This window comes from Stomoxys calcitrans, chromosome 5 (genome assembly GCF_963082655.1).
Source record: "Stomoxys calcitrans chromosome 5, idStoCalc2.1, whole genome shotgun sequence".
Lineage (NCBI taxonomy): Eukaryota > Metazoa > Arthropoda > Insecta > Diptera > Muscidae > Stomoxys > Stomoxys calcitrans.
In genome coordinates this window covers 150,131,606-150,151,791 of record NC_081556.1, presented here as the reverse complement: position 1 = coordinate 150,151,791, position 20,186 = coordinate 150,131,606, and the positions used below count along the sequence as shown (strand labels likewise).

The window sequence follows — 20,186 nt, the reverse complement described above, 5'->3', positions numbered from 1 at the left end:
TTTTACTAACATTTTTACCAAAACAAAAAATCAAAAAAAAGGTTCTCAAAGAAATGAGAACCTAAAATGGAACTCCTTCTGAGCGCCAGAGCGGGACACACACACAGAAGGTGTTCTATAGTCTCTTCTTCTTCGATGTCCTCACAGCAAAAGTCGTTACTGGCAACCTTCAGTCTGTGAGCATGTTTTCCGATTAGGCAGTGGCCTGTCATGACGGACACAATGACTGAGACATCTGTTCTAGCCAGTGACAGCAAAGCAGTAGATCTCTTCAAGTCTAGATTAGGCCACATAGTTTTGGAATGCTCACTTCCTTCATGCCTTAATGCCTGGTCCTGAAAACTTAGCTTACATGTCGCTGGAGGCGTACCCACAGATTCCAGTTTCCCTGGAATGTGTCACCAAGAATAGCTGAATTTTATCTGCCAACCATCTCGTTGAGAGATCTGCGGCAGTCGAGGGCGTTTTATATATAGTAAAGTATATCTCCCTAAGCCAAAGAGCCAGTCTATCAGACACAGCTTTTAATTCAACCGGTGATACATCATCCCATCACCAACCGCCAATATCTCTAACTCAAAAAGAACATCTAGGTTAGAGATATTGGCGGTTGGTGGTTTACCTTTCTTACTGCGCTCGAAGAATAGTGCCCTAATATGATGATCCAATGTTCGTCTTAAGAAAAATTTTCTGCAAAAAGAAAAGAATTTTAAAAATTTTTCTTCCCAAAAATAAGTTTCCTTTTCAAAGCTTTCTATTTCAATAAATTTTCTTAAAAAAAGTTTGGAAAAAAGTTTTTTTTAAAAAAAAAAATTCTTTACTTTTGCCTATGTAAAGTTTCTTTTGATTTTGCCATTGGCAACACTGGCCTCTCACTCACTACCGTCATTTTGCAACTCTGTGGTTTTTTTCTGTGCTTAAGAGAAGAGCGAATGTTCTATAGCCGTAATAACGGTAATTTTAGATACCTCTTTTTCATGTTATACATATTCTGTTGTTATTGCTGCTGCTACTGTTGTTGTTTCTAGTGGCTTTGTTTTTGTATTGGACATTTCTAATTTGCTAGTCTTGTGGTTATTGTTGTTGTGGATTTTTGCCCATTATATAAACTGTTACAAACTACCCATCAACTCATCATAACACCGACTGCTGCCAATCTGACTTTCCAGTCAGCCTGAAAAGATGGCTGGCTGGCTGGTTGAGTGGTTACTTTAAACAAATCCAATGTCGCCAACGTTGACGACGCCATAACCATAGCCAATGCCGCGCCACATGCAACAGCTTCTGGGTGATTATATTCGTTGAGCTTCTTCTTTCAATACGTAACTGTCCATGCAATTTTTTTTTCCTGCTGCTTCTTGCTTTGGCTGGGTCTGTCTCAAGCCTCTCTAACCTCTACTCTCTTACTAAGTGCTTTGAGGGGGGTGGGGGGAGGTTGTTATTTTATTTGCACATGATTTTTAGTTGTTCTCCCGCCTGGCCAAGGTAGTATATTCTGTGTTGTTTTTTGTTGTTGTTGCTTTCGCGGGCCTGCCTAAGTGACCATGAAAATTAATTCAATTACGCCAAGGGGGTATTATATATGAGTGTTGGGCTTAGTTTACTTGTATTGGTGGGTTATTTATATTTTAGATATTTATTTATTGTTATTATTATTACTTGTAATAATAGAGACAAGTTTGCTATGCAGTTTGCATAAAAAAGATCCAACATTTCTATTAGATTTACATTTAATTTTTTATTAAAACTTTATTTTCTTTCTTTTTGTTTTTTATTCTTTCCAGGGGGATTACATAAAACATCCTGTCCTGTACGAACTCAGCTACAAATATGGTTTCACAGATAATTTACCCGAGAGTGGCTTGCCCAGCCGCTTGGAGGAGATCAAAGAGGCGATACGACGAGAAATACGCAAAGAGTTGAAAATCAAAGAGGGCGCAGAGAAACTGCGTGAAGTTGCCAAAGATCGCCGTTCGTTGAACGATGTCGCTGCCATTGTCAAAAAGAGCAACAATAAAATTGCCGAATTAAAATCCGAACTGCAAGAATTGGAATCACAAATTCTCTTGACGCAGGGCAATGATCGAGGTAAGCTTAGTCAAAAGTTGTGTCTGTTGTGTTCGACTACATTTGGACATTCATTGATTTGTTGATTAGTAGGCAGGCTATCATCACCACACACACACACACACACCACACTCTGTCGTAATGACAAATTGATTTGTCTCAAAGGCTTCTATGGGGGCTTTAAATTTGATTGTTTTCTATGTTGTTTGGTTAAGTAACAACAGCATTTAGGCCATATTTGTAAGAATTCCCAATTGTGTTACACGCGCCTTTTATATTTTTTTTCTTGCCTTAGCCTTTTTAGGTGTCGTTTTCAGTGAAAATGGCTAATATTCTGTGTTGTTGTTAACACTTGGGTGATTTTAAATTTTTGGTTAACACCCATAGAACTGGTTTTATTTATTTATTTATTTTTTGTTATTTTTGATCTTTGTCGATTGGCAAATAACGAAGATTTATACACACTTTTTAATTGCGTGTTTATATTGATTAAATTGTTTTGTTCACACCTATGCATTGTTATGACGAGAAGAGGAAACGAAATATTTTTTTTAATATACTACTAAATTTTCAATGATCATTCCATTAAGAAACAGGGGATACAACTCCCTCATATCATGAGTGCAGGCCTATTAAAGTTTAAACTCACTGATAGGGGGCTTCCTTTTTTATGTCGCGTCCGAACGGAGTGCCGCATAGCGACACCATTTGGTAGAGAAGTTTTAACATGCCAGGATACCTCACAAATGTAGCCAGTATTAGTAAGGGGGTAAACACCGCTGAAAAATTTTCTCTGATGGCCTCACCAGGATTCGAACCCAGGCGTTCAGCGTCATAGGCAGATATGCTAACCTCTGCGCTACGGTGGCCTCATTACATATACTCCCCTTGAACCAATGGCAATATGTGTTTCAACCAAATTATATTTGAGAATAGAATACGGTGCTAATATTTTTTTAGGTCTAAGTGTTTGGGGGACAACCCCGCTCCCCAAAACACCCTAAATCCTACATATTTACCGACCATGGCAATATGGGGCTCAAATGAAAGGTATTGGGGAGCAGAGCACGAAACTGATGCCAACTTTCAGTACCAAGTTTCTTGAGGCCCACCACTTCCCAAAACACCCCCCAAACAGGGGGTGGTCATGTGACTCAAATTAAAGAAATTTGAATATAATTTTTATTTATTTTATTTTTTTTTTAATTTAATTTTTTTAATTATGTTTTTATTCTTTTTTATTTTTATAATTTGTAGTAAATTAAATAAAATGACTACTGTTGCCCTCAATTTTGGGTCTAGCCTACTCCGTCGATTAATTTACTGCAATCACATCATTTCACACTTAAGACATAACGATACTCGAGGCATAAAAATCTGCATTAAAATCGTAACGAGCAACAGACAGTCTGAAAAATTTGGAACACTTGCGTAGAACACAATTAGCGGGATGAATCATAGTTGGATGAAAAATGTTGGGCAATATTTTTTCTTTATTATTTTTGTGAATTGCCTTAGCCACAGGCTTGTATGTCCGTTGTGGGACACACAAGCCCTCCCTGTATTGAAAGACCATTTGCAGCAAAGGCCAACAAAAGTCGTCAACTACAACACACAGCAGCATCTCCACATCTAGTAGTTGGGCCCATGTCTGGGTGGCAGAGAAAAAAACAAAAAAAAAAACGAAAACATTTGCCTCTTGCCGCCTGTCCGCTTCCAAAAATAATCCATTGCCGTCAAAATATAAGTTTTTGGCCTTCACGTGTATGCTGTATTTTTTTTTGTTCAAATTTTTATTATAAATTTTAAAATTTTTCATTTTGTTTATTTAGTAAGAGACGTTGTTCGCATAGAGTGTTGACGTTAATGTCTGCCTTTATGTCTATGGTAAATTCGTTTGGAATAACACAACAAATAAAAAAGAAATTAAACTAAGAACCTAACTAATGCTGATAAACTGGATAATGGGTATATGTCACATACATACACATGTATACACACCCACACACACTCTAACATATTTTCCTGGTTTTTTTGTGTGGTCATCTGGGTCAGAAAATGCTGTTATTTTCTAGGATCAAAAGGGAATTATTCAAAATCTTCCTAGGCAATTAAATATGGAATTTAATGCTCTTGTCAAAAATGTCTGCATAAATTATTTTGAATAAAAGCCAAAATTGTGGCAAAGGAGAGTATTTGGGAAAATTTCCTCCAATTGGGAATTTTTTATTTACCAATTATAAAAATTCAAAATTATGACAACAATTAAATATTATAAAAATTTTAAAAATCTGAAATATTTAAACAAAAATTTTAAAGATTTGAAAAACTTTAAATATTTTTAAGTTTTTTTTATTAAACACCAGCTGAACCAAGCCCGTTTGATCTTTACTGAATCCCATATGATCTTTACTGGTCTATGAATACGCTCGGAGGGTATAGGGTCATTAACTTCTTTTTATACCATATTAATTATAACTTTCTTTTCATTTACTCTTCTTTGCATTCACTAAGTTACGTATATATTTTGCGGCCATGTTTTTATAGAACTTTTAGACTATTGTGGAAGCTTGTCCCAGGGTAGGAGGTTTAAAAAATAAAAATGAAAACAGTCCAATGTTAGTTCCTTTTCTATTTATTCGAAGAACAGACAACTTGTCAAAACAGTACCTCTCTCTCCTCTCTACACTCTCCTGTACTTCTAGCGCTCTTCTTCTTTGTTCGGGTTTGCTTGGCCATTCAAATAATTGCTATCTCCCAACAGATGGCGCTGAATTTGTTGTTGGTGATGCTCGCTGTTGGTTGCCGTCACATTGTCATAATTTTGTCTATTTTTGAATTCAATCGAATTTCCAGTTTTGTCGGCCTATCTAATGTCACCGTTGCCCATGGGTGCTTACCCATGCCAAAAATATCAGACAAAATGTTCTGTACTGGATATTCCCTTTAATAATATTGGGTTGCCCAAAAAGTAATTGCTGATTTTTTAAAAGAAAGTAAATGCATTTTTAATAAAACTTAGAATGAACTTTATTCAAACATACTTTTTTTACACCTTTTTTCTAAAGCAAGCTAAAAGTAACAGCTGATAACTGACAAAAGAAAGAATGCAATTACAGAGTCACAAGCTGTGAAAAAATTTGTCAACGCCGACTATATGAAAAGTCCGCAATTACTTTTTGGGCAACCCAATAGTTGCGACAATAATCATTACTTACGGCCTAGACCACTAAACTTGTTTTTTTCTTTTTATACCATCATCAGACCATCTATCATAAACTAATTTCGTCATTCCGTTTGTAAAGCATCAAAATATACATCTGAGATCCAACAAAGTATATTTTTGAACGTCATGACATTCAAAGTCGATTTAGCCATGTCGGTCCGTCCATCTGTTGAAAGCACGCTAACTTTCGAAGGCGTAAAGCTAGGCGCTTGAAATTTTACACAAATTCTTTTTATTAGTGTAGGTCGGTTGGAATGGTATATGGGCCAAATTGGTCCATGTTTTGATATAGCTGCCATATAAACCAATCATGGGTCTTGACTTCTTGGGCCTCTAGAGGGCGCATTTCAAGTCCCATTTGTGTGAAATTTGGCACATGGTGTTTTAGTACCGCTTCCAACAACTGTGCTAAGTATGGTTGAAATCGGTTCATAACTTGATGTAGCTGCCATATAAACCGATCTTGGGTCTTGACTTCTTCAGCTTTTAGAGGGCGAAGTTCTTGTCCGATTTGACTGAAATTTTGAAAGTGGTGTTTTGGTATCACTTCTAACAACTGCGCTAAGTATGTTTAAAATCGGTTTATGTTTTGATATAGCTGCCATATAAACCGATCTTGGGTCTTGACTTCTTGAGCCTCTAGAGGGCGCATTTCCAGTCCCATTTGAGTGAAATTTGGCACGTAGTGTTTTGGTATCACTCTAAACATCTGTGGCAAGTATGGTTCAAATAGGTTCATAACCTGGTATAGCTGTCATATAAACCGATCTTGGATCTTGACTTCTTGAGCCGCTAGAGGGCGCAGTTCTCATCAGATTTGGCTGACATTTGGCATGAGGTGTTTTGTTATGACTTCTACCAACTGTGTTTAGTATGGCCTAAATCGGGACATAAACTGATATTGCTGCCATATACACCAATTTGCGATCTTGACTTCTTGAGCCTCTAGAGGGCGTAATTTTCATTCGATTTGGCAGAAATTTTGTACAATGGCTTCTCCCATGACCTTCAAGATACGTGTCAAATATGGTCCGAATCGATCTAGAACTTGATACCGCTCCCCTATAAACCAATCTCCCGTTTTTGCTTCTTGAGCCCCTACAAGGCGCAATTCTTATCCGAATGGACTGAAATATTACACAATGACTTCTACGTTGTTCAGTATTCAATACATTTATGGGCCGAATCGGACTATATCTTACTTACATAGTGCACTTGTTTGTAACGCTGGACCCATTATATTTCATTATTTTCCATTATTTTGAAATCGAATTTTAAAGTAGCACCATTGAGGGGTATTACAAGTTAAGTGTCTTATTTCCTGTATTTTTTTTTTTTTTTGAAATTTTTATTAATTGCCTCATTGGGGCTATAGGCAAGTGAAGAGGTGCCAACCTCACCACCAGTAATGTGCCAATACTCTCATAATTTAGACAAATTTCAACTCATGCTCATGACATCTTTCCAATGCAAACAGTGGAAGTGTTGACAAGTTTATTTGTGTAGCCCCCACCGACAACTTAAGAACGCATCTTCTAACAACGGAAATTTCTATTTTTTATGAAAAAAAAAAAAAACAAAAAACACAAAATCTAGTTTTGGTGGGCGCCAATTATATCTAAACCTGAATGTAAGTAGGAAAAAAATATGAAAATGTTTTGTCAGCACATTACATTTGGTGCACAAAAATAGACATACGTTTTCTCTCTGACCAAGGTCAGTGTGGTCTATGCATGAAGATATCACATTGTAACCCTAAGCTGAAAATCTACATCAGCCATCACCAGCATTCGTATGTCCTTTTTGATGGTCAAGTAAATTACATGCAGAGCATTGCTAATCATTAATCATTACGTAGCGAGTAGTGCGAGAACATTAATCTCTTATTTGCCAGACATTACTCTAGCCTGAATCACCCATAAGAAGCCCAGAGCAAGTTTCAAGGAGACACCACATAAACTGCTAAGAAAATATTTATTTTTATATAGTGTATGGTTATTACTACAATATTGAGTTGATTAAAAATAAATGAACTTTTTCCAAACAAATGATGTGTGTCAGTGTGAAAAAAATAAGGGCTAAAAGTTGCTGATTAACACAGCAAAAGTTTCTAAGGGAATTTCAAACAAGGAGGGGCAGAATGATAAGTGTGGGAATTTGTTTTTAAAATAAAAATAAACAAATATTTTTGTAAGGTTATGTTATGGACAAATTCTAAACCCAAACATAAATTCTTTGCATAGAGAATTCAAAACAATTCCTAAAACTTTTTGACAAAAATCCCCAAAATACCCTCGAATGAGGAAATAAACAAATTAAACAAAATTCATTAATAAGCCCAATTTGTATGTTGCAAACAAGTAAAAGCGTGCTAAGTTCGTCCGATTAGCACCATAATTAAAGTGAATGTGAGACCACAGAAGTCATTATGAAAATTGCAGGCAATTCGGTTAAAAATTGCTCCCTTTAGGGGGCTCAAGAAGTAAAATCGGGAGAATGGTTTATATGGCAGCTGTATCAGGCTATAGACCGATTCATACCATATTTGACACGTATGGTGAAGCTCTTGAAATATGCTGTTCTACAAAGTTTCAGCCAAATCAGATAAGAATTGCACCCTCTAGAGGCTATGGAAGTATAATCGGGAGAACGGTTTATGTGGGAGCTATATCAGGCTTTGAACCAATTTAGATCAGACCTGGCATAGTTGTTGCGCGACAAAACAAAATACTTTACGCAAAATTTCAGCCAAATCGGTAAATAAGTGCGCCCTCTAGAGGACAATATCTCAAATCAATTTATATGGCAACTACATCAGGTTATGGAGATATTTAAACCATACTTAGTACAGCACTTGTTGGAAGTCATAACAAAACATATCATGAAAAATGTCAACCAACTCGAATAAGAATTGCGCCCTCTAGTGGCTCAAGAAGTCAAGATCGAAGATCGGTTTATATGACAGCTATATCAAAAGATGGACTTATATGGCGCATTTATAATCCCAACCAACCTACACTAATAAAAAGTATTTGTGCATAATTTTAGGCGCCTTATGGGGTCTTACACGAATGTTTTGAGGTCTTACAAACGAAATGACGAATTCAGTATCCTTTGGTGGGGGGTATACAGATCTCCATATTTCAAGAACCTAGCTTTACTCCTTCGAAAGTAAGCGTGCCGACGGACGGACAAACATGACCAGATCGTCTTAAAATGTCATAACGATCAAGAATATTTACCTTATGGGGCCTTACACGAATGTTTCTAGGTATTACAAACTAAATGAGGAAATTAGTATACCCCCATATTTTGGTGGAGGGTATACGAATACCCATAATTCCTTTCAATAAGAATATTTTCTTGGGCGGCTAGAGCCTTCAAATATCCTCAAATGGGTGAAAATGTTTGAAAAGGTGCGTAAAAACCGTTTTTAAAGTAGGTTTCTTAGCTGCATTAGGCTTTTAAAACAATTCCCAATATTTTAACAAAAAATCCCCAAAATACCCTCAAAGGGCAAAACATGTTTAAAGAGTGGAAAATGAAGAAAATGTATGAAAGGGAGCTTAAAACTGATTTTAAAACAGTTTATTAGCTTAATAAAGCTATCAAAATAAATCCACATTTTTTTAACAAAAATTCCCAAAATACCCTCAAATGGGGATATATGTCAACAAAGGTTAGTTATATACTTCGATTTTTGACTGGGTAGAACTTTCACAAGAATTCCCAAATTTTTCCACAAAATGCCCAAAATACCTTCAAATATGGAAATACGTTAAACAAGTAAAAGCGTGCAAAGTTGGACCGGGCTGAATCCATGGACCACCACCACCATGGACTCTGCTAAAAATTTATACAAACTAAATTTAGTTGAAGGCCATAATTTTGTTTCTACATAGCAAACTTCTGTCACACCAGCAAAAATTAAAGCCTCAAGGAACCGAACAAGGATGGTCGAGAGACCGTTTTATATGAGAGCTATAACAGGTTATAGACTGATTTGGCACAGATGTTGGAAGTCATAATAGACAAAATCGGACAAAAATTGCGGCTTGTAAGGGCTCAAGAAGTTAAATCGGGAGATCGGTTTATATGGAAGCTGTATCAGGTTATGAACCGATTTGGACCATACTTGGCATACTTGTTGATGGTCAAACAAAAACACTTTGTGCAGACTCTCTTCCGAATTGGATAAAAATTGCGCTCTCTAGCGGGTCAAGAAGTCAAGATCCGAGATCGGTTTATATGGGAGCTACATCAGGTTATGAACCGATTTGGACCATACTTGGCGCAGTTGTTGGAAGTAAAATAAGATACCTTGTGCAAAATTTCAGCCAATTCGGATAAGAATTGCGGCCTTTAGAGGCTCAAAAAACCAAGATACGATATCGGTTTATATGGCAGCTATACCAAAAAAAGTGCCGATTTGGCCCATTTACAACCGACCTTCGATAATAAAAAATATTTGTGCAAAGTTTCAAGTACCTAGCTTTACGCCTTCGAAAGTTAGCGTGCTTTCGACAGACAAACGGACGAACGGACATGGCTAAATCGACTAACAATGTCAAGACGATCAATAACATGTATAATCTGTTGGGTCTCAGATCAATATATCGATGTGTTACAAACGGAATGACGAAATTATTATACCCCCATCCTATGGGGGGTATTAAAAAAATGGGTAATGAAGCTATAAAAACGTTGTACTTCATTAATTTGCATAGTTCGGCTGTTCGGCAACTCTGCCTATGGTCTATTTTCTTCGATTTTTCCCCACTGCCCTCGTACAAAATCTCATTAAAGGCATATCTAAAGAACAATGACGATGATGATGTACGAAAAACCCCCCAATGAAAACTTGGCCCATGGCCAGCAATTGGTTCAATTCATTGGTTGCCTAGCGGACTGCCTCACAGTCGATGTCGGTGTTGATATTTAGATGTTGATGGAGCCATTGAGGATTTAAGATATCTAAATAAGCGCACTGCGTCTATATGGTGCTACGAGAAGGTGGGGTAATGCGCGAGCTGCGACAAAGAAAATATCTAAAGATAATGAAAATTGGCTTTCTCCTTGTTGTTTGCATGAGAGAAAAGGAAAATATTGTGAAAAAATAAAATGATTTCATATTTCATATATATGATGATAACGACACACAATGAAGATGATGCTGGGAACGATAAACCACAAATGAATTCCATAACACCTCTTAATACACAATGCCCTCCCACCATTTAAGGCAACCTCATGCCAACTTTTTTCATTTTTTCCCATATTTTTCCATTTTTTTTCCATGAAAAAGGGTAATGTTTATGGCTTTGTTGATGTATGGATGGATGCATGCCGGGCTTTCTGTGTTTTTTTTTTTTTTTTTGCTTCCCCATAATGATGAGGCCAACATTCAACTCCTAGGCAATATCTGTGAATGTGTTTTTTCGTTGGCAAAGTCAATTGTTGTTGGCTCAAAGAATAGGAATTGAATTGCATCATCGCCTTTAACACACGCCATCATCAGGCATCAGCCGTCATCGCCAATCACCATTGCCCTCTATACAATGGCAATGGGGCAGCGTAGCATATCATAAGCCTAAACATCAAGCAGCGCCTCTCTATCCTCTATCATCATATTGTCATATTCGCATAATACATATCTATCTATTCATCCATCCATCCAAGCATCTCTAGTAGTTGTGTTGTTGTTGCTGTTAAAGAAATTGTTGATAAACTCAGTCTGATAAAGAGGATGTCAACGAAATTATTGTAGTGTCATCAGGCAATGTTGAATGTTGTGTGGTTGTTGTTGTCAAAAGATATACCGGAAATTAACAACAAACAACAACAACACTTACCCACGACATATGGGAAAGAAGAAAAGAGTAGGCAACCCTGTTAACTATTCAATGGTAGTGTACATTTATGTTTCCTTTCATTGATTGAATTGATATGGGAGGTAGTTCGTCCGTCTGTCTGTCTGTCCTTTTGTTGCCCACCTATTACAAGTGTGTCGCTTTGTCTCCTCCTCCACCGCATTTGCATACAATTGCAATCAATTCAAATCGTATCGAATCGAATCGAATCGTTTGAAAAGGAAGCCATGCCAATGCCAATTTAACCTTTCCATTCACTTTCACATTCAATGTCAGGGACGACATAGAAACACATATGCCAATATCTGGCATTTTGTTGAAATGTCTTCGAATAGTAAAATGAGATGAGATAACAAAAACAACATTGCATTACACAAAATCAATGTAGACAATTTTCAATTAAATTTCCTCAAAGGAATCAAAGAGGAAATTGAAGACCACACAGGAGAAGTAGAAATGTAATACAAAGGCTATCAGAGACAAGTGATCACAGAGAAAATTCAAAAGGGAAGTTTGCATAAAAATAATTGTGATTAGCCTCCTAGCCTAACTTAACTAACTCCCCAAACCATTCTGAAACTGTTGGCGTAATATGCACCATACTGAGCCAACATATGGGGAATATCGTAAAAAACTCACCATACAATTTTTTTTTCAAACTGTGGTAGATAACAAAGGTACTATAAGTGTGTTGAAAATTAAAAGGCACAATAGGAGAGCACTTGGTGGGAATATGAAACTCACCATACAAAATTTTTCTCAAATTGTGGTAGATAACAGAGGTACTGTGAGTGTGTTGAAAATTAAATGACATAAAAGGAGAGCACTTGGTGAGAATATGATACGAGGCAGTTGAATGTGCCTGAGATAGAGTCATGCCAAATAAGATCTCTGATCTTAATGTGGTCAGCCAATTGCTTAAGCTTCGTCTTTAGGCTATGTTTATGGCGCCTAGAAAAGCCCCCCACCAACAAAACACACCAAAGGGATATATAGACTATATAAGCCATACTGAGCAAAAATATGGAAAATCATAACAAAACTTTGCATACAAAATTTCCCTCAAACTGTGAGAGAAAACAGGGAGACTGTGAGTGTGTTGGACATCAAATGGCATTTGGTGTGAGTATAATAGGAGGCAGTTGGATGTTCGAGAGATAGATTCATGTGAGTGATGGAGTGTAGTATGGGCCATACTGAGCAAACATATGGAAAATCGTACAAAACTCACCATACAAAAGTTCTCTCAAACCATGATAGATAACAGAGAGACTCTGAGTGTGTTGAAAATTAAATGGCATAATAGGAGAAAACTTGGTGGGAGTATGATACGAAAGATGAAAGTTAATTGAGAAAAGTAATTGAGAGTAGAAAACGAGTCTTATATTCAATTTTGCGGCCAAATTTTGGGGGGAAGCCCCTACCCCTAACCAGATATATTTACTCATCATGGCATTATGGGGCTCAAATGTAAGGTATTTAGGAGTAGAAGATGGATTTGATATCCACTTTCGGAACTAAGTGTCTGGGGCTTCGTTCTACCCCTACAAAACCTCTCAAACTGGATTTATTTACTCACTACGGCAATATGAGGCTCAAATAAAAGGTATTTTGGAGTAGAGCACGGTCAGAGCAAAGTGTCTGGGTGTTAAACCCACATCCAAAAACCCTCCGAACCGGACTTACATAACGACCATGGCAAAATGAGGTTCAAATGTTATCTATTTGAGAGTAGAGCAAACATTAGACATTCACATTCAGGGCGAAGTGTTTGAAGAGTCATCCCACCCAATACACCCCCAAAACAAGAGTTATTTACCGACCATGGCCATATAGGGCTCAAATGAACAGCATAAGAGAGTGAATGAAGAGGACGGCTATGGGTTAGAGGTTATTTACCGACCATGGCAATAAGGGGCTCAAATGAAAAACATTAAAGAATGAAAGAAGGGGACGGCCGTATCTCAGATGTTTGTCGTTCCGCATCTGACGCTGGATACTAGGGTCGATATTGACGTGTCTGTCCGTCCGTCGAACGAAATCACGATAGCGGTCGAACGCGTAAAGTTAGCCGCTTGAAATTTTCCACAGATACTTAATATTTATGTAGGTCGTTGGGGGATGGCAAATGGGCCATATTGGTTGAGATTTGGATATAGCTCCCATATAAACCCATCTCCCGATTTGACTTCTTAAGGCCCTGGAAGCCGCAATTCTTATCCAATTTGGCTAAAGATATGCACTAAGTGTTCTGTTATGACTTCCAACAACTGTGCCAAGTGCGTTTCAAATCGGTCTATAACCTGATATAGCACCGATCTCCCGATTTGACTTCTTAAGGCCCTGTAAGCAGCAATTTTTATCCGATTTGGCTAAAGATTTGCACAAAGTGTTCGGTCTATAACCTGATGTATAAGCTCCCATATAAACCGATCTCCCGATTTAACTTCTGAAGGCCCAGGATGCCGCAATTATTATCCGATTTGGCTAAAGATTTGCACAAAGTTTTCTGTTATGACTTCCAACAACTGTGTCAAGTAGGATCGAAATCGGTCTATAACCTGATATAGCTCCCATATAAAACGATCTCCCGATTTGACTTCTTGAGCCCTTAAAATCCTCAATTTATAGCTGATTTGGCTAAAGATTTGCACAAAGAGTTCTGTTATGACTTCCAACAACTCTGCCAAGTACAGTCCAAATCGGTCTATAACCTGATATAATCCCACACGAACCGATCTCCCGATTTGACATCTTGAGCCCCTGGATTCCGCAATTTTTGCCCGATTTGGCTAAAAATTTTACACAAAGTGTTCTGTTATGACTTCCAACAACTGTGCCAAGTAAGGTCCAAATCGGGTTATAACCTGATATAGCTCCCATATAAACCGGTTTTCCGATTTCACTTTTGGAGCCCTTACAGGCCACAATGTTTATTCGATTTGGTTAAAGATTTACACAAAGTGTTCTGTTATGACTCCCAACAACTGTGGTGAGTACGGTTCAAATCAGTGTATAACCTGATATAGCTCCCATATAAACAGGTCTCTCGATTATCCCTGTTCGGTTCCTAGACGCTTTAAGTTTTGCTGGTTTAACAGAAGTAAATTTATTTTCTATAAATTTTTAGCAGAATCCATGATGGTGGGTTCCCAACATTTGGCCCGGCCAAAATTAGCACGCTTTTACTTGTTTCGCTTATTGACGAACCCATTAAGCTAACTGAAAGTGATTTTGCTCTGAAGTATCAGCGACTCCGAATTTCGGAGTCAGACGTTGTTCGCTCATGTACTTTACCATGATGAAAACGTTGAGTTTTCTGAATTAATTGACAGTGACAGTTCGATGGTTGTCAAGTTTCTATTGGAAAACCCTTTACTTTATGGGCTCCCAGATCAATATTTCAATAAGCTGCAAACGGAATGACTACATTAGCATACCCTCCATCTTATAGTGGTGGGTATAAAAAGTCCATTTTCATGCCTTGCTATTGCGAGGTCTATGCTCTCCCTCTGTGCTGAATGCCTTGCTTAGTTAGAAAAGGCTAATAAACATAAATTCTCTGGCGTATGGTTTTTAAAGTTTCATCACAACAAAAAAAAAAGTATTTTTTAAGAGTCGTAATCCAAGCTGTATAGTATGAGATTTTAATTTCAGAACCATTAGATACGGTAGCAATGCATTTTGTTATTTTTAAAATCGTCAAAAATCTATTAACAACAAAAAGTGGCAATTTCGCAAGGAAGTGAGAAATAAACTCCCAAATATTTGCAATACAATAACAACGACAACGACAATAACAACAATAACATCATGCAGCCACAAAAGGCTAAGCTTAACATTGTTTTTCGTGTTGTATACCACGCCACCCACCATATGTTAAGTATGATCTTTGTGCATACTCTCTCTCTCTCTCTCTCTTTCAATCTCTTACTCATGTCCCCCTGTTATATGCGAGCAAACCAACACTTGTCAACTCTTTTTAAATATACTTCCAACATTCAGTACAATTACATCTAAGAGTAAAACCATAAAAACTTCAACAAAGTGAGAATGCTTCCTATTTTTTTTTATAAAAAAATAAGGAAATATTAATTTTTACTATTGTTAATATTTCCAATTTTAATAATAACATCGAAACACATAAACAGACATTTTCTGTAAAATATCCAAAATCTTCATGTCTAATTTGACATCAATTTTATGTTGCTATCATAACCTTATCAACCTTCTGTCTCATAAGATTTATATTCACAGCCTATTTCCGGAATATGATATGTACATTTGTTTCATTCATAAATTTGAAAAAAATTAGAATGTCTTTCGTTTCTTGGCAGCCTTCGCCCCTTGCATTGCCAGAACATATTCAAAGCGACAGTGGCGCCACTATAAGGGGTCTAGAAAAGAATGAAAAAAATATTGCCTTTGAAGATGAAATTAAGTGATGATGTTTTTAACATTAAAAAATCATTACTTTTTGTTTTAAAGAAAAAAATTCATTGATAAAAAATTTTGAATGAAATTACCCCCATTGAATGACAGACAATTTCCTGAAAACAATGTCAAAATATATACTAAAATAGTTTGGGTGCCTTAAAATTTTCCTTTAGATGATTTCACTTAACTCCATAATTGATTGTCAATCAATGAGTGCGTGAGGTGATTGGACTATCGCACTCTCAGGTAGAATGAATCAATTATTCTATGTGGCTCATGCGATTAGTCATTAAAACATGAAGGTACTTATCTACACCTGCCAAAAAGTGTTTTTTTCATATCCACTTTCATTGTTTTTCAAAAGATCTAATTTTCTAATTTCACCTGCAATTTCCTTTTCATTCATAATTTAGTACACGAAAGCAATTGTTGTTCAATTTTAAGGCAGACTGGCACAATTCCCATACAATGTGATGACTGTTAAGGCGCCTTAAATAAAAAAAAAAATACTGTCAGTCAAAGAGACACATACATACCACTCATACGGACACACTTTCGATATTTTAACTTAAAAGTTTCTTAAAAAAAAAAAATATTTAATTGTAATAGCAGCGCCATCTACTGCAGTTGCCACAAAGTGGTGAATAAGCGCAACTAATGTTTGTTTACCACGGTAACAGAGATGTTAACTCCTAAGGCAGGTATGTTAACACTTGGTCATGCAAAACTGAGTACCAATGAAATTTACAGTTTGAACAAAAAATAAATGCTCTAGAGACCAAGAAATGTTTTAAATCCAAAACAACTACAAATCTTATCTTTTTTTTATAAATTTCAATTGTTTTTAAGTTTTTGTTAGTTAAATGATAATTAATGCTGACTTTTCGTATTAACATTTTCATATTTTTTTTCACTTTCCCTTTGCAGATATCCTCTCACCCACCACCCCCAATGCCAGTTTGGGCGGGAATTCAAGCGATGGCAACAATGAGGGTAATGGTCTCATTTCCGGTGGCCACGAACAGCTTAGCGCCAATGATAAATTGCTGCTATCACTGGAAAAACAACTCAACATTGAAATGAAAGTCAAGAATGGCGCCGAGAATATGATTCAATCGTTGCAAAGTGGCCACTATGGTCGTGATAAGAAACTATTGGCCGAGGCTCAACAAATGCTGACAGATTCTAAGGCAAAAATCGAATTTCTTCGATTGCGCATACTGAAAGTCAAACAGAATAAGGAGCATGCCTATAAAATGGCCCAACAGGTGGCAGTGGCCGCCGATGCAGACAATTGTTTTGTACCGGGTGGTGCTGGTGGGGGCGGCATGGTGCCGCAACGTCTGGAAACTTCGTTGGAGGAACGCATCGAAGAGTTGCGACATCGTTTACGCATCGAAGCCGCAGTCGTGGATGGAGCCAAAAATGTGATACGCACCTTAAGAAATAATAAAGTGCCGGATAAAAAGGCTTTGTCGGAGGTGAGTTTTGAGAAACAAATTTGTTTAATGTTTTTGGTATGAAATTAAATTCAAAAAAATAAGCTCTTGGTTTACAAAATTTATTTTTTTTGTAAAAGAAATCAATGATGCGTTTAATATTCATTGAATAGAGTGTGTATAAAAAATGTTGCCAACCGCTTATGTATAATGCGGAAAGACGACATACAATAAGAAAAAATTTCTTTGGTTGTATTAAAAAAGTGAAAATCATTGAAAATAAAAAAAATTAAATTTCCCCTGGATATAAAACTTCGGGAAAAATTTCCTATAGACAAGATATAAGTAAAAGGTCATATAAACTAGGAGTTTTGATAAAATTTCCCATTAAAAAGAAATTTTGATTAAATTTAAACAAAATCTTCCATCGAAATGAATTGTTGACAAAATTTTCCATAAAAATGAAATTTTGAAAAAAAAAAATTTCCACAGGAAAGGAATTTTAACAAAATTTCCCTTAGAAATGAGAGATAGGCACAATTTCCCATAGAAATAAAATTTTACAAATTTTCCTATAAAACTGAAATGTTGACGAAATTTCCTATAGAATTGAAATATTGAGAATTTTGACAGAATTTTTGACAGAATTAAATTATGAAAAAATTGTCCAGGGGAAAGAAATTTTCACAAAATTTCCCTTAGAAATGAGATTTTAACGAAATTTCCCTTAGAAATGAGATTTTGACAAAATTTCCTATTGAACTGAAAGTTTGGCACAATTTCCCATAGAAATAAAATTTTGATAAATTTTCCTGTAAAACTTTAATTTTGACGAAATTTCCTATAAAATTAAAATTTTGATAAAATTTCCCCACTGAAATGAAGTTAGGACAATATTTCTGAAAACATATTAAATTTTAACAAAATTTCCCTTAGAAAAGAACCATTGGCAAAATTTGCCACTAAAAAAATTTTTGACACAATATTTCACAAAAATTTAATTTTGAGAAAATTTCATAAAAAGTAAATGTTGACAATGTATACGAAATAAATTTTGAAATGTTTTTTTTCTCAAGTTGTACTCAACTAATGTCATTTATGCGCTCTTATGTTTTTGCATTCAATATTTCATAATTTTTAAAAACTTATGTCAAAACATGCTGCCATCTGTATGTGTTTTTCTAAATGAGTTCTCGTTACACTCTACCCCCTCTACCCAAAAAAAAAAAAAAATATATTTTTACAGACAAAACAAAGATTTGTCTTAAAATATGTTTTTTAGGCATGGGTGTGGGGTGGTGTGTGATGTGATGTGGTGTGGGTAAAGCAATTATCACACATGTTGCCAATGAAAGAACGTTGCATGTAACTCAAGCACTAAGTATGTTATCCATACAAACGGCAGTCTGTCAAACACACACTGACTCGGTCAGTCAGTCAGTCAGTTTGTCTGGTGATGTGAGGCACTTGAGTTTATGAGCACAGTATGTGGTCCATCCATGTGCAGCATAATGCATTGCCCTCATTAACAAAGGCGGCCACAGATGGGCAAAAGGTGTTTATATGTTTTTTTTTGGTTTTGGTGATGTTTTTATTTGAGAGGAAGAAGATTCTTCTCTTCCTTTTGAGGCTTATTATGGCAGCTTGACCCATATTTCTGTAAGAAGTACATTCGCCTTTGTTATGTTTTTGTTTTAGTTTTTTTTTATTCAGCCACATATTTTTGTGGAATTTGTTTGTTTTTCATTTCTGTTTATAGCCTCTTTTGAATATTTGAACTATTTTGAAGATTAGTTGTTGTTGTTGTTTTAGTTCTTTGGCGTATTTTTAGAATGTATTTTAATTTTATGATTTGTATGTATTTTGCCCTGCTGTCTTATAGACGATCTGAATTGCCTCCAAACTAGTCAAATATGTTTTGCATTAAAATATACCAAAATTGATTTTTTTTATGATGTTTGTTTTATGACGATTGTTCATTTTCCAAAGACTGGGATCTAGACAAAAAATAATATTAAAAAAAAATTAAAAATCTATTTAAATTTGAGAATTTGAAAGGCAACATTATTTGTTAAATATAAGAAAAGTTAATTTTAATATTAAAATATTTAATGCTAATATTAAAAAAATTTATATTATTATTGTTTAAAAAATTCATTAAAATTTGAGAAAATTAGTTTTTTTGTTGTCTTTGGCGCTGTAACGCTTCAATTTTAAAATTAAAGGGGCAAATTTTAGGCAACCCTTAATGCCCAAATTTTGTAAATGTTTTTTTATGGCCTTATTCACAAAACTTTATGAAGCCTTTAAATAGGTATAGGAAATATGTCAACTAAGCTTATTTCAAATCTACATTAAGTTTTGTGACTAAGGCCGAATACGTTTAAAAAATTCTTCAAAATATTTATTGGGCTGATTGAAATGAATAAACATACTCTTTAAAAGTCACTAACATTAACTTCTTATAGGCTTAGTAAAGACCCATAATTATATATCTATGTAAGAGAACTTTGGCTCTTCTGGTGCTTAAGTGTCAATAGGAAAAAGACAACTTCTATTAATTGTGGTGAACACATTTTAACCTTTCCTATTAATTGTGGTGAATACATTTTAATCCTTTCATGCACGTTCATAATCTGGGAGAAAGCGTACACGTTTTAGTTGAAGCCATGTATGAGAAAAGTAATTATTGAGAATATCATAACTGTGCGATCAAATATATGCTGTACCAGTATTACACAGTGAAGAAGGTGAAATGGATTGTTATAAAAGTTGGAGTTAAGAGGTAATGAACATTAGCTTTAAACAGGTTTTTGTCACATATTCGCATAGGTCATTTACGTGTATAAATGAGGCTCTCACGGGTGCATTTCACATACATGGTAGTTAGATTTGTACTGTGAACCTAGGGTGAAGTAAGTTATACAATATTGGTTTTACCACGTGGAACTAGAAAACAATGCTAGAATACATGCCCATGTAATTGATATGGTGAGCAAAAGTACAACCCCCAATGAGCGTAATAGAATGGTGAAGTTATTATTAATTGTTGCACTAATAACTGTATAATTAATAGGTTAACATGAACGAGAGTTGTGTGCTTTCATGAAAGAGTTCTAAAAGTAACCTTTCCAAAGAAAGAGGGAA

At 35.8% G+C, this 20,186-nt stretch overlaps 1 protein-coding gene across 12 annotated transcripts in view; it reads left to right on the top strand.

Annotated features, from left to right (window-relative positions):
• Positions 1-20,186, top strand: part of LOC106090181 (serine/threonine-protein kinase N) — a 193,695-nt gene that overhangs the window by 115,825 nt on the left and 57,684 nt on the right. For all 12 annotated transcript variants that reach the window (XM_013256285.2, XM_013256287.2, XM_013256286.2 and 9 more), the window contains 2 exons: positions 1,785-2,088; positions 16,528-17,081. In XM_013256285.2, coding sequence (XP_013111739.2) covers positions 1,785-2,088; positions 16,528-17,081 — 858 coding nt within the window. The remainder of the gene's footprint in view (positions 1-1,784; positions 2,089-16,527; positions 17,082-20,186) is intronic.